The 15,413-nt window shown below is 42.9% G+C and overlaps 1 protein-coding gene across 1 annotated transcript in view; it reads right to left on the bottom strand.

The window, feature by feature from the left end:
- The window catches only part of ACE2 (angiotensin converting enzyme 2), a 74,841-nt gene extending 59,944 nt beyond the window's left edge, over positions 1-14,897 (bottom strand). The window contains exons 1-7 of the mRNA XM_063127681.1: positions 14,784-14,897; positions 7,215-7,373; positions 6,625-6,718; positions 6,120-6,263; positions 5,054-5,166; positions 2,930-3,038; positions 367-464 (exon numbers count right to left, since the gene is read on the bottom strand). Of these exons, the coding sequence (XP_062983751.1) occupies positions 367-464; positions 2,930-3,038; positions 5,054-5,166; positions 6,120-6,263; positions 6,625-6,718; positions 7,215-7,373; positions 14,784-14,882 (816 nt within the window). The 5' untranslated portion in view covers positions 14,883-14,897. The remainder of the gene's footprint in view (positions 1-366; positions 465-2,929; positions 3,039-5,053; positions 5,167-6,119; positions 6,264-6,624; positions 6,719-7,214; positions 7,374-14,783) is intronic.
- Between the last annotated feature and the right edge of the window lie 516 nt (positions 14,898-15,413).

The raw sequence follows: 15,413 nt of genomic DNA on the forward strand, positions 1-15,413 counted from the left end.
GGCCCTCGCCCCTGAGGGCCACAAAACTTTCCACAGAATTGTAGGGCAGGACTCATTGATTTAGTTAATCCTGGGAAGAGGGGCAAGCCAGAGGGGCAGAAATGCATTCCTCAAAAGGCACTCGCCATATATGATTGGCTTAGCCAACAACTTTTATTTTAAAAGTATCACCTGCCATGCCCAGCCCTAAGGGAAAATTATACAACTTACCTGTACACTGCCTGGAGAACTTGAGTTATTGGGAAGTTGAAAAATGTGAATGTAATAAAAAATGAATAAAATAAAACGCAAGGTAGACATTCTTGTAAATGAGCTAGAACAAATTGTTTCAGGACATTCAGTTGACACTTTATACTCATGTCTTACCTTTTGCACCATTGCAGGAGATACATCGATGTTTGGTTTATTTGGATAGGGAATCATTAAGGGGTATAAATTTGTCCAAAATCTACCCCACATGTCACCTTCAACAACATCAACAAAAATACAATTAGAAATAAATACAAAATGAATAATATCTGCTGTCTCAAACTGTCAAGGAAGTTGGCTGGGTTTTTGTCATCTCAATGAGGCTATTTCAGAATCCTTTTCTTCTACTATAAATTATTTCCACAGTGAATATATTGGGCCCCTTTTTACAAATTGCAGGCATGAGAGGATGAGATCACACAAGGGGGCAAATGGGTAAAAAGCACCCCAACCCCCAAGGTAGGGATTGAATCCCCTGATCTGGATTGAGTCCCTTGAACTTACTTTTGAATAAGAAAAAGACACTGACATAGCTACAGTTTAGAAATTAATGCACTTCTTCAGTGCTTCAGGGCCACAGAGGACAGAGACATAATCGAGGCTTTTGCAAAATTCTTTTTGAATGCATTGAGAATAAGGTCTCTCCAGAATTGATTCTGATGCATACTTTTAAAATCTGTATGTAATTTTTGCCCTACACTCTTCTATGTGTAAAGTCTGGTCAGTGACCGTAATAAAGTTGATGATGATTAAAGGTAACATGTAGTTTGATGATCAGTGGCATGCCCTATTCCTTGTTCTTGAGGCAAGGAACAAAGATAATCCTTAGTGTACCTCTCTGCTTCTTGTTACCTTTGCAAAGTCCCTGCCATGGAAGGCTTAGAGGATATACCAGTTAGGAAACAATGCAAAAACTTTAAATTTTCTCTTAAAGAAGAATAGAACAGCGACAAAATTAAGTCCAGGGCCACATAGAGCTCCAGTACACTACAGTTTTCCCCCTGGATTGGCCCCACACCATCTGTTTCCATTTTGACAGCATGTCAAGCGCTGAACACTTTCACATGTATCTGTTGTTGCGTGTTGTTGCTGGTTTCACCTTCTTGTACTGTGAAGTCCGTACCAACGATCCAGCAGGCATTCCCAGTGAGAATGATGAGGAAAGGAAATTGAAATGACGCACTGGAAGAAAACCACCCCACCCTCTGCTTTTGTCAGTGACACCGCCCTACACACACGCCCTTCCACAGACACACCCCCAGCAGAAAAAACAGGACAATCAGAAATAGAATCAAAAAATAAATTACACAGGAACAGAACAGTGATGTTATCGTGCATGGAGAAAAGAACCAGACTTTCCCCGTACCAAAATAAAATGGAGGTGGAGGGTGAAATGGCGCGATCACAGTGAGTTCACAGCAGGATGGGTATGACATCATGTGAGTGCTGCAAAACTGGACACCATGCATGTCGAGAGTGTGTTAAAATGCTGGTGTGATGGAGCTCTTAGTGACTAAACTATATCATGACACTATCTACACAGTCCCTATGGCAAAGTCCTCAATTTTCACAGGTACAAAATAATTGGCATGATTTGGAAGCTGATACATTCAAGCAAAATTTCCCTGCTCAGATCTAACACAGAAAATGACATATGACATGGGACAGAAAATTAAGTGGAAAATAGCAATCTTCTTGTTAAATGTAGTTTCAGCTTCCAGCCAGTAATTCCTGCTACTTGTTTTGTCTGCGGGATTGTTGATGAATGGCCCAGGATGGGCCGTTGATGGGCCTCAATGGAGGCTAATGGTTAGGCAATCCTTGGACATCTTTTTGAGTAGTTTGAATGTGAGTGGCTAACATTATTTGTTAGGTGACAAAACTCCTCCCTCCTATGGGGAGGAGTGGCCAGATAGAAGCCAGGAAACAGCAGTTTTGGAGACAGAGCTAGAATGGAAGCAGAGAGAGAGAAGAGAGAGCTTAAGGTGGGGCATATGCTGGGGTGCTGGGTGCCTCTCTCTCAAGGCATGATTCAAGGTAATGGATCTTCAACCTGGCAAGAGTTGGGGAAGGAGATCCAATGTTTCACTAACAGAAAGTAATGCTTGCTAGGAGGATGCATTTCCTGGGAAACCCATCACATGAACAAGGAGTTGGTTTCTGCTAGCAAAATATCATTAGCCCTACTGGTTGCGCACCATTGTACCCTTCCCTTGGTCTGCTACTTGCCTTCACCCAAGCACTACTTTGGGGGGTGGGGGAGACTCATGGTTTATTTGCAAATATACAAGCAGAACAGGAGTGGGGAACTTGAGGCCCTCCAGATATGGCTAGATTCATCAACTCCCAGACAGCCAACTCTCGTCAGCCCCCAGCCAGTGGTCAGGGATGATGGGAGTTTCAGTCCATCAACATCTGGAAGGACACAAGTTCCCCACACCTGCTCTACTTGTATATTTGTAAATAAGCCACATCTGACAAAAATATATAGTTAAGTTTCGAGTGATCATACTTCCAAAAAAACCACCAATCCCAACTCATGCTGCCTCTGGAATTTCTCTGTGTTCAAAGTGGGGAGCACATAACAACATATAGCCAGTTTTATGTAGCCTCCTAGACCAGTGTATTATTTCCAGTGCAAGACACCAAAGGCATGTCTGTGAAAGCTGTATCTTCATACCAAGTAAATGAGCAGGAAGACCTCCGTTTGGATCAATGCGCTGTAAACCATAGGCCTTTCGTAGATGATCCCGTACATAAGCATGCAGCTGCTCGTACAAAGGTTGTATCTGAGGGGGGAAACAACCCAGAGAATGCCATTTAATTTTTTTCATCAGAACTTAGTTTCATTTGTGTTTTAATCATGAAAACCTATAATCTTCCTAATCAATAGGAGCAGCTGAACCATAACCAGGGATGGGCCACCATAAGAACGTGAGAGCCATACTGGAGCAGTTCAAAGGTCCATCTAATCCAGCATTCTCTTTTGAGCTGTGGCTGGCCAGACCACTCTTGGACCCTTGAAAGCAAAGTGCAAAGGCAGCAGGGCAGGCAGCCTCCTGCTCTCCTAAGAGGTTAGGCTCCGGAGTGTTCGAGGATCTTTCTAGGGCAGGGGCTGTCGAACTTCTTTTGGCCTGAGGGCTGAGGTCCATTTTAGAGGTTCTCAGCGCTCACATTCCCTTGGTGGGCAGGGCCAAAATTCCTGAAATACCAACAATACCAGCATAATTTAGATTAAAGCTTGTACTGCTAGTAGCTAAGCTTTAGGAGATGCATTAAAATCTTTTAAAATGGGGGGGAGGTGGCACAAAAGCAAGGAAAACACCAAAACAATCAGCATGTGGAGGAAAGTGGGTGACGCTAGGGATGTGGGAGGAATGTGGTTTTGGGGTGGACCTCAGCGAGCTTTTGTTTGCTCATCCACCACCACCTGACTGTCTTTTGCCAGCTGGCTTGACTCAGTTCACAGCAAATCTGGCCAGCTGGCTGATTTTCCATATTTTTTATTATTGCAGAAATAGACATTCACTCAAATTGTGACTGCAACTTGCATAATTTGCACAAATATCTATTTACACAAGTAAATTACAAATCCATAAAAAGCCCCCAGAATTTGGAGAAATGCACAGCTGCGTTCTCAAATGCAAGTGAAATCGTGTGCAGCACAGAAGTCTGGTGCGTGCAAAGGGCAGATTTCCCAGTGATGGACATCCCTGTGGGACCAGGGGACTCCCCGAGGGCCAAATTTAGCCTGCAGGTGGACCAGAATTGGCCCACAGTCCTGAGGTGGTGGTGATTATTTGTATATTGGGACTCAAGGCAGTTTACAAGATTGAAATATTGAAAAAGTAAATAACTTAAAAATCCAATACTTTAACAAAGGTCCAGACCATTCCCAAAGGTCTGACAGAACAAAGATGTTTTTGCCTGCCTCCCAAAGTGTAACAAAGAGGAAGCCAGTCTAGCTTCCCTGGGAAGGGAGTTCCAGAGCCTTAGAGCAGCCACTGAGAAGGCCCTCTCCCTCATTATTATTATTATTATTATTAATAATAATAATAATAATAATAATGATAAATTTATTTCTAACCTGCCTCTCCATCCTGATCGAGGCAGGGAACAACAAGAAGTATAAAATATATAAAATGTTAATCAAAACACAGTATATGTTTTAAAAATTTCCTAAAAACATATTAAAAGCTTCCTAAATGCATCCTAAAATTCCACTGGATAGGCCTGCCAGAAGAGATTAGTCTTTACAGCTTTCTTAAATGTTAAAAGTTTGTTAAGTTGAGGAATCTTCTGACTACAGGAAAGGGCGCAGCTGGCATATCAGCCGACTATCAGGCATGTCGGTGATTATTATTATTTATTTATTTATTTATTTATTTATATAGCACCAACAATGTACTTGGTGCTGTACAAAATATACAAATAAAACAGCGATACCCTGCCTAGAGGCTTACAATCTAAAAATGGTTGTATAATGGTGGGGCCGAGAGAAAGGCCTTCCCTGAGGTTCAATGCCCCCTCTGTGGGGCTGCCTTTGAAGACGTTCAGAAGCTGCAGCTTGTGCAAAATGCAGCAGCCAGATTAATAATGACGACCAAGAGGTTCGAACATATAAGACCGACTCTGGCCGGCTTGCACTGGCTGCTTATACGTTTCTGAGCCTGATTCAGGTCCATCTGTTACGACTGCATTTTCCCTGGTGGGCTGTCACAGAAAGAACAGTCAAAAGTGAAGTCTTGAAGCAGGTTTCTGTATAATCAAGCCAATTGCCCCATTCTCTGAAACCAAATCTCACTTGTTTAAAGGTGCTGTCCACATCCGCAACCAGCTCCGCACGACTGTAGCGATACTTCTCTGGAGAATCTACTTCATAATCTGCTCTCCAGTAATCGCCATAGTCGGAATAACCTGAAATGCAAAGCTGTGCAGTTAGTCGCCAGGTCAGGTCACACTGCCTCTGAGGCGATGCAGCTTCAAATCCACGCCTGCTGTGCTAAAATCCATGAGGAGACCATTGCTCCCATTAAGTATATGTAGACGACGGGCATCAAAGAAGACCCAGCAATGCCCATTTGAGATATTATGGACTGGGCGAGGGGCACACATGCCAATGGGATTTTTCCCTTTTCTTTTAGCCCCAGATGGGTGTGTGTAAGGGATTTAGGGGGGAAAGTGGCTGGATGGGAAGGCTTAAACCTGCCCTACCTGCATGTGGTGGTCCTGATGCAAACATAAACAAGGATTAGCTGCATGCAGTTAATGTTGCTTTGCCCTCAGCGTCTAGTGCCTGATGAGTCCTCTCCCCGCCCTACTGATTCCTTTTCCTTTTGTGCTGTGTCCTTTAGACTGTAACCTTGAATGCAGGGACTGTCTTGTTTGTAGTTTTTATTTATTTATTTATTTAATGCATTTTTATACCGCCCAATAAGCCAAAGCTCTCTTGGCGGTTCACAAAAGTTAAAACCATTCAAAGTATAAAACAAACACTATTAAAAACATGTTATAAAATACAATATAAAAGCACAACCAGGATAAAATCAGTTTTTCATCTTTGTAAGTCTCTCTGGGTGATTTTTGGGTAAAGAGTAAGATAAAATGCATCGAACGAATGAATACAGTCATAGCTGAGGTGTTACATTGGTCTCAAGTTGTCACATTTTAAGAACAACGTTGAAAAATCGGAGAAGCAGATCATTAATGCTTTTGAAAACATGCCACCATATATAAAAGCCTAACACTCCATGAAAAAGAAGAATTAAAGGGGGCATTTGACCATCTTAAAAAAAATTAAATGGGCAATATCATATGAAGGGAAAAACACACCCACCCACCCACAAGACCATAAAATGACTGCAACTTACCCCTCGCTCTTGCAACTTCATTGTTTAGTTCAACATAACCTTCGTATAAAGGCCTCATCTTCCTGCCAACATCTGCTCTCCAGCCTTGCCAAGCCCAGAGTCTCTCTGCGTAATCAGTGCTGTCAGCCATTATGACGTCCAAACCTGTCGCCATAAAATCAGTTTCCTACATTTATTATACAGAAGCACGCCCGGGGCTGAATTAAGTGTACACTGAAGAAGTGCATGAAGGCCATCTTTCTGCCTGCATGGCGAGTGTTGGGATACCGTTTTGGGATACGGTTCAGAAATTCTAGGTGTGCACCTTAATAAATGTAATGGCTGAAGTTGCCCCTAGATCATCTTTCCCCAACCCAGTACCATCCAGATATGTTGGACTTAAACTCCCAACATCCCCAAGCCAGCCATGGACTTATTGAAAAGTGATTTCTAATAATACCTTTCTTATCCTTTTTACTGTAGTTGCATTACTTGACACCTGTAAAGACTGTTATTTATACTGTACCTGGTTCCAGGGACAAACATTTGGAAGGATTGTCTGACCTGCACACAGTCCCAGTATTATAGATGGTACTCATTTTACTTAGAATATCATTGAGCTGCAATTTAAATGAGAAGAATAGTATTGAAAATACTGCACTCCCTTATTTCTTCAAAGAAAGAGGAGGGGATGGAGAAATAGTATGAATAGGTGCTGAAATATTAGCAGCATAAATAAATAAAGACACCAAAGTTACAAACCCTCAAAAACGTTTTACTGGCCAGCCTACCCACAAGCGTTATAGTTCACTAAAAAACAAAAGAAGCAACTCTCTTCCCATTTATAAAAGCTTTGCTATTGTCAGTTTCAGCAGGTGTCATTTGTATGCATGCAGCACCTGGTGAAATCCCCCCTTCATCACAACAGTTAAAGCTGTAGGAGCCCTGCCTAGCATGACAAATTACGCAAGAGGGCAGGGTTGCTGCAGTTTTAACCGTTGTCAGAGTTTAGAATATATATTACCAGGACAAATGACGTACAAGAATTGTTGGCTAACCACCACCAAATAGACTGATTTTGACACAGAAACAGCCTACAGATATTTGGTAACATACTTGGTTGTGTTTTTCTGTAGACAATAATGAGGGTCCTTCATTCTGCAGAAAATGAATTTGAAGTCTGATGGTGTCATTAGAAATGTGATTCATATTGATTTTTCTGGCCTTTTGGGAGGCAGCACGATAAAACTTTGACCACCTGGCATCAGCTTTATTCTGAAAAAAGACACATTAGAATTTGGAATTATTATTCACCTGCCAGAAAATGTAACCCGGGATGCTTCCAGATGAGGCTCGCATTGTGCACTCACCCTGCCTCATCCACAGGCGGTGTTGACGTCATTGTCTTCCATTTGGAATTCTCTTGTGTTCTTCCATTTCTTTTCTTACCACAGAAAATCTCTTAAGGAAGAGAAAGTGGAATAGCTGCACAATAGATAACCCTAGGGGCCCTCTGTCTAGAAGTACCCATGAATAGACAGTCAGGTTGGATGAAATGTGGATCAGATGCAGCAGGATTTTTTGTATGATACTTTCTACATTCTTCACTCCCATGAGAAGGATAGATTTTATTATAAGAGGGGAAACAAAAGCAATGGCGTGGCCAAATTTGCACTTGACACTGAACGATTCAGAATCATGAAAACTCAAGTTGACTGTGAAGAGCTCTGAAAGAATCTGGCCAGGAGGAACTTGGTTAGTACCCTATAAATGATATTGTGTTGCATCATTTCGTAAAGAATTTTCAGTAGGCCAAGGAAATGTGTTCCAAGCTATTTTTGCTGAACCTGCCAACATACAGCCATAGTTTGTGTGTTTATAAGAATGTCCAAGCCCATAATAGCAGAGCTTTATAAGTACACACTGGCGATATAACTGTTCTATATACTCATTGTAGATGTGTCCTGATATTACTTTTGTTATGAGTCCAACTTGTATTTTTGATAAGACAGAGTTGTATTAACCTCAGCTGCCCTCCAGTCTTTATGTTTGTTGCAGGCTGGCTTTTGTTTCATGGATCTTGGCAATAGGAGGCAGGAAAGCCCTTGACAAGATGAAGGAATTGTCTTGGAGTAATGGTGACAATCTGGGAAAGGCTGAGACCTGAGATACCAGCCAGAAGAGGAAAAATTAGGGTGGGCTTTTGCCCATGCTGTGGAAGGGCCACATCCAGTAGCTGGGATCTCTATCCATGTGTCCCTGGCCCAAGACCAACTTCTTATGTTGAGTTGATGGCAAAGGGTTCTATGTGACTCATGACTAACTTTTGTGCTGAACATCTCTTAATCCTGGAATTTTGTAGGTTATTCTGAAGGTAGTCCCTAGGAGTTTTATTGGAAATCCCTGTTTTTCTATGCCCCACTGGAGCTGTCTCATCTTAAGCTCCTGATATATTTTAACCCAACTTCGCCAAACCTGGTGCCATCCCAATGTGGTGTATGAAAATTCCCATCATCCCCAGTCAGCATGGCCATCTCCACACCTGGAGGACATTGAGGAGGGGAAGGTTGTCTTAACCTGATATCAGCGCTATCCTAAAAATTAATGAGGATGTCACCCTTGTCATTCTGAGGGCTGGAAGGGATGTGAGTCACATCACCAATAAAATAACATTAAATAACAATAAAGATACATCTGAAAAGACAATTCAGATTTTCATGAGATCCATCGGAGATGATGATGATGATGATGATGATGATGATGATGATGATTTCTATTAGGCATTTGCTCCGCTCCGATTAGAAGCGGAGAATAAGAAGCGAATTGGCCTGCTCCGCCTTGCCCAGAGGCGGAGTAGAAGCGGACCGGGGACCCGTAGAAGCACGGCGAAGAGAAGCGCCCATAGGAGAAGCACTTCTCTTTCCGCGGACCGATCCGATCGCCATTTTGAAACATTTCACCCATAGGATTGCATTGCGGAAAAGAACAGGGGATAACTGTGTTGGTTTTTAAGCTATCTTTCTGAAACTTCTTGTGCTTAGAGAGTCATGGCTGGGGGTCATTTTGAGCCTACTCTCAGCTCTCTGCGTGCTGCGGTTCGCTTGCTAGAATTTTTAAAAAAGTAGGGTAAAAGCGGGTGAAAAGTACCTTTTCGATTGCTGAGGGGCAGAGTCAACTCCCGGTCATGATCACATGATCCCAAAGTTGGAGGAGGGGATAGGCAAAACGGGTAACTTGGGATTCTGGGAAACTTCTCTTTCTACTCTGAACGGAGTTTTTCCAGTGTTTTTTAAAACAGTAGCTCCACCAAATGCACAAACACAACCTGAAATCATATACTAAGCCAATAATAAGAGACAGAAAACACAGCACTGCTACACACCCTAACTTTGGGGAACAACTGAATAGATGTGGTGCAAGGGGATGAGCTCCCCTAGGGCATGTGGACGTGCCCAGTGCACACTCTCCTGTCCTTGGAGGGCGATCAGAGCCCTCCAAAGGTTAACTCGTGGAGACGCTAATGCCTGTCATGAGTTGATGTGAGAGTTTGCTTCTCAAAGACTGGTACCTAGACAGGACCAGTCAAATTGGCATATTCCCCCTCCCCCTGGGCACAGACACTCCCCCTATTACTGGTAAAAGACAGATATAGCATTTTAAAAAAATTCTTGTTGTTGTTTATTCAGCAACACTGCTGCTTTTAATTCCACCCCTCCTTTGTTTATTTATTTATTTATTCCATTTTATTCCTTATGCCCCCAGAAATGACTTCTGCCTGCCTGCCTTCCCTCCCTCCTCCCCTGCCCACCTCGCAGGGCTGGTTTGTGGAAGTTCCAAATCAATTTTTCAAGTGTGGGAGAAGATTCATATTTAGGTTTATCTCTACTCCCCAATTCATGGCATTTTGGGATTTCCTTTGAAATGGCCCCATTGAGCTGTCTGCAGGTTTAAGCCCCGCCAAAAATCAGGGGATGATGGGATTGGCTTGAAACTTGTTCCTGAATGTGGATCGATATGGCATCTGTAAGGGTGCCAGCTTCAATTTTTTTTATCTGTCCAAATGTCAGAGAACAGTCCATGTCTGCAAATGGGGTGTCCGATTTTCATAAATTCCCCAAAAATCCGGGGATGATGGCATTGCCTTGAAACATGGTGTCCATGTGGACACATGGATAAGCTGTCATGGAACCGAAGGTGAGGTTTCTGACATGCAAATTGACGTAGTTGTAGAATAGGACTTGATTTGGGGTGAGTTAAAAGGTTTAAGCCCCGACAAAAATCAGGGGATGATGGGATTGCCTTGTACCTTGGCATGATTGTGGGTCTAGATGGCATCTGTGAGTGTGCCCACTTCCCTTTTTTTATCTGTCCAAATGTCAGAGAACAGTCCATGTCTGCAAATGGGGTGTCCAATTTTCATAAATTCCCCAAAAATCCGGGAATGATGGGATTGGCTTGAAACTTGGCGTCTATGTGGACACATGGATAAGCTGTCATGGGACCAAAGGTGAGGTTTCTGATGTGCAAATTGACGTAGTTGTAGAATGGGACTTGATTTGGGGTGAGTTAAAAGGTTTAAGCCCCGCCAAAAATCATAGGATGATGGGATTGCCTTGAGGCTTGGCATGCATGTGTATCCCTGGATAAGCCATCATGGTGGCAAGTTTGAGGTTTCTAACATGCAAATTGACAGAGCTATTGAAAGGGGTGTGAATTGGGGTTATGGATGGTGCGTTAGAGGTTAGAGCCCCGCCAAAAATCAGGGGATGATGGGATTGCCTTGAGTCTTGTCATGCATTTGTATCCCTGGATAAGCTATCATGGTGGCGAGTTTGAGGTTTCTAACGTGCAAATTGACGGAGCTATCGAAAGGGGTGTGAATGGGGTGCCTGATTTTCATAAATTCCCCAAAAATCAGGGGATGATGGGATTGGCTTGAGTCTTGGCATGCATGTGTATACGTCCATGAGGTGTCATGGTGCCAAACTTGAGGTTTCTAACTTTAACAGAAAAAAAGTTGTATACTTTTTTAGCTTTCAATTGAAGCCTATGGGGGGGGAAACGGAGCTCCGATCCGGATCCAGAGCTCCGCAGCGGAGCGGAGCGGACATAGGCGGAGCGGGGGTGGAGCGAAGTGGCCCGATCTGCAAATCGCGGATCTGGAAGAGAAGCGGAGCAGGGGGTCCGTGCACACCCCTAATTTCTATACCGCCCTATAGCTGAAGCTCTATTGGCAGTTTACAAAATATGGAAGGATAACTATCCAAAGTCATTCACGTCATCTTAAAAGACTAACCTTATATAAGAATACGGTAGTGTAAGGTTTATTACTCAAGATCTACCAGACTGATTTTGCTCATTTTTGTTTTAAGTGAAAGCTTGAATACGAAGATATGCAGACAATTTTGAAAGCTGAAAAAGGTTTAAAGTTTGAGCTTTAACAGTAAAAACAGTATGTTTATTTGCTCCGCAATTATTGTCTCCTACGGCTCAGGGAGTTTTATCATTACTATTACCCATGGCAACATGAGTGCACACTAGTGTCTAATAGATATATTCATTAGCAACGTGCTCCATATCATATGTGCCAGGTGTTCATTAGAGATTATTTCCATCATCAGTGAAGAAGAAAAACGTGCTCCAGTGACTGGACCAACAACTGAAGCAAGAATATAGGATTCACTGCAAAGAAGAGTCTAAAATGGAAATTTGTGTCGTTCATGGTAGGCCATTTCATTAGGAGAAAAAACTGTGGCCAACTAAGGCTGACATATGCCAAATACAGTCAGAGAGTCCAAAATAGAAATTAATTTGGGGGACTCCAAGCTTCCTCCAAACTGAAACTGGAGTGACAGTGTCCATAAATGGTGACACAAATCTAGTGAAATGAATGGAAGAAAATGTATTTTAAATAGAGAAAAACTGTGTTTGATTCAGGAGAGAAGAGGACTGGCATCGTGCCACACTTATTTATTTGTGTTCTTTAAAGGACTCAAGGTGACTTATGATGCTAGGTGGTGGTGATTATATGGTTACCCTGTAGCCAGTTTCTTCCAATACAGCATCATTGCTTTCTGAAAACAACACCCCAAAATAATTTGCTAGAAACACGTGGAGAGCAGCATTTTTTAAAAAAAAACCTTCACAAAATATGAAGTAGAAATGTTGGGCCAAATCTAGTAAACATGATTTCTGTTCCTTGGAGGCCCAAAGAAATTTAAATATTTCTAGAAGCCTGTGTTTGAACAGTGGATAGCCATTTCCATCCCAGCTGTGTTATGAGAACTTCGCAGCATTAAGAACTGGGTCCTGAGCTTGCTTCTTTTCATTTTCCTTTATCGTTCCAATCATAAGCCTGAGGGAAGGGGCTGCCTCACTTTTTTACTTATGAGAACTTTGATCATTCTGCCATGCCCGGCACAGCCTGGGCACGGGGAGAGGATTGCAGGCAGGGAAGGGAAGAGGTGTGCCCAATGGTTATTGGGCAGCTGGGTTTGGCACCACTGGGAGGGGAGGGGTCAACAGCGAGCCTAAAACCAGGCAAGTGGCTTGATGCCCCCCATGGCAGGTAGGAACAGGCATCCAGAGGGATTTGAATGGTGAGCATCCGCAGGCACTGTTACGGTGACAGGTGTTAGCATAACCACCTCCATTTTTAACAGGAAACTGTAAAGTAGCCATCATATTGCAGGCAAAATGTCATGATGTCCTGTATGCGAGAATGTCTCCTTGAGTGCATCCTGGTTATCTAACATAAACAAGAGCTCTGCCTCCAGTATTCCTGTGTCAAAGTTAACTTCTGTAACTTACTGTCAGGCCAAAGGTATTGTTTACAAAACAGAGAGAACTGTTTAGCATAATTAGCTATGCCCCAGTGTTATGTTCTGATTGGTTAATGCTGCAACAGGGCCCTGCCCCTTGCAAGCTCAATTACTGTACCGTATTCCCCATGTCTTTTGTCTGATTGCTCCCTTTGAAGAGACCAGGCCTTGATTACTAATCAATAAAGCGCTTTTGAACCCTCTGTCGCTGGAATGGTGGAGTCGTGCTTAAGCGCTGTTTGGATTTCGTCCTTGGGTGAAAAGAACATTGATCTAACACAGGTAACTCCTGAGGGCTCCCAGTGTTGAGCCTTGTGGTCGGGCTGGGAGGTAAAGATTACCTCTGAGGCCAACCTTTCTCACCCCACCTTGAGCCTAGTGACCTGGGTTGGGGGGTGACAGTGGAAGGTCTCCCTACCCCATAAGGGGATGGACAGAGGGAGGGCGAAAGATGCAGCGCCAACCCCCTGGACAAGAATGCTCGCCCTTACTCAGCAAGGTCTGTGAGCAGGCCAGGCCGGACGCCCGATAGGACCACCCTCTTTTGCAGATCTTGAATAAAATGTGACCCCTGTTTAAACCCAAAGTTCTTTGTGTCATCTCTTTGTTCCTTGCCTCTGTCCCGCAATGCAGCATTAAGAATTGGGGCCTGAGCTTTTCATTTTCCTTTATTGTTTCAATCGTAAGCTTGAGGGAAGGGGCTGCCTCACTTTTTTTACTTTTTACTTAACTGGGAACTTTTCTGGGTGAAAAGCAGAATTTTTAAAAAATGCTTTAAAGTAGTAAGTCAATCAGTCCCAGTCCTAACCGCCATGTACACTGGCTAGAGGGTTGAGAATGGGGCAGAAATGTGCTTCTGCCAACAGAGAGGAGCTCTGTGGGTGGGGGGCACATCGGCCCCAGATTACCTAGTTACACCTGAGGAAAGAAACTGCTAGCTGTGGGCTTAGTGTTCCGGAGATGAGCGGAGGAAGTTTTGAATCCACGGTTCCCCTGTCAGGTCCTTATCTATCCCAGTCTCTGGTTGACGTAAGTATTTTGTCTCCGACTCATTTCCATGGAAGTGGGGGGAAAGGAATAAAAAGAGAACTGCTGGAGTGAATACTGGAGGGGGGGGGACAATTAGCCCACCACTTCCTACTCTGGGTGCTTGTGAGCCAGCAAGGCTATGGGGTGGATTTCCCCTTCCACCACACTTAGGATGGCTCTGTAGTTCCCACTGAGAGCAATGGCATGGGACTAACTTCACAATTAATGACTCATGGCTAATTTAAAACCTGTTTGTTTGCATGGCCTTAGCCATGAGTAATATTTATTGGATTGTCTGGCCTGGTGCTGCTCTGATTGCAATATGAGAGATTTCTGTGGGGTCATTAGAAGAAAATAAGCAAAAATGCAGCAGGAAACTATAACTGAGATTCTTCTTGTACTGTGGGGAATATGTGTTTCATCCATGATGGGGAATCTAGAAGCTGCACTACTCTGGAAAATCATAAAGACCAGACCTACTTAGTGCATTGATGGTTGTTCTGGCTATTTCAGTAAAATATTCATTTTTGTTCCCCATCTTGAATTGTGCTTCAAATCTCATTTCATGTAAGCGACAAAACGGGCTTCATGATATCGGTAAATATTGGAGCAGAATATACTCTTTCAACCCAGGCTGTGAACCGCCCAGAGAGCTCCAGCTATTGGACGGTATAGAAATGTAATAAATAAATAAATAAATAAATAAACCTATGCCCCAACAATGCTGAGTTCATTTCATTCACCATTACAACTTATTTCTAATATCTTGTTTTACCTTACCAGTTCCCATCTTTATTTCTTAAGTCAATAGCAAGCACTTATCAAAGGTACCCACCATCTTTTTGGCATTCTTTCCCATGTTGTTCATCTGATAGTTCCATGAAGCGACTGTTCTTTCATGACGTTTGTTTTCTACATCAGCATTAAATTTCATCAAAAGTTGGGCTGCCCGTTTGGTATCATCCTTTGCCCCAGCCAGAAGAACTAAGCTCCAAATAATGCAGAGACAGGTCAACATCCTTCGTCTTGGGCCAAGAAACTCCAGATGAATGAGGTTCCTTCAAGAAGGCTTCCTTATTAGAGCTTGTCTCATCAATGTTTGTGCATTGGTTGGCTAGTGGAAAAGAGGGAGGATCCAATTCACTGGGTATTTTATAGTTTTAATCCAGCAAAGGACAGAATCTAGATTAGGGGTGGGTGGTGTGTTGTTGTTTTTAAGTCAAGTAAGCAAAAATAAATAATTAACTTTGGAGAAACATAATTTCATGTAGTACATGTAGTACTTTATGGTTTAATACATGTAGTACTTTATGGTTTACTTTTAAAAGGCTTTTACTTACAGTTAATATTTCCCCAACATCCTGTCTACGATACAGCTGAATTTGAAGTCTCGTGGTGTCATTAGAAATGTGAATCATATTGATTTCACTGGCATCTTTGGAGGCAGCACCATCAAACTTTGACC

Source organism: Elgaria multicarinata, chromosome 5, assembly GCF_023053635.1.
Source record: "Elgaria multicarinata webbii isolate HBS135686 ecotype San Diego chromosome 5, rElgMul1.1.pri, whole genome shotgun sequence".
Taxonomy (NCBI): Eukaryota; Metazoa; Chordata; class Lepidosauria; order Squamata; family Anguidae; genus Elgaria; species Elgaria multicarinata.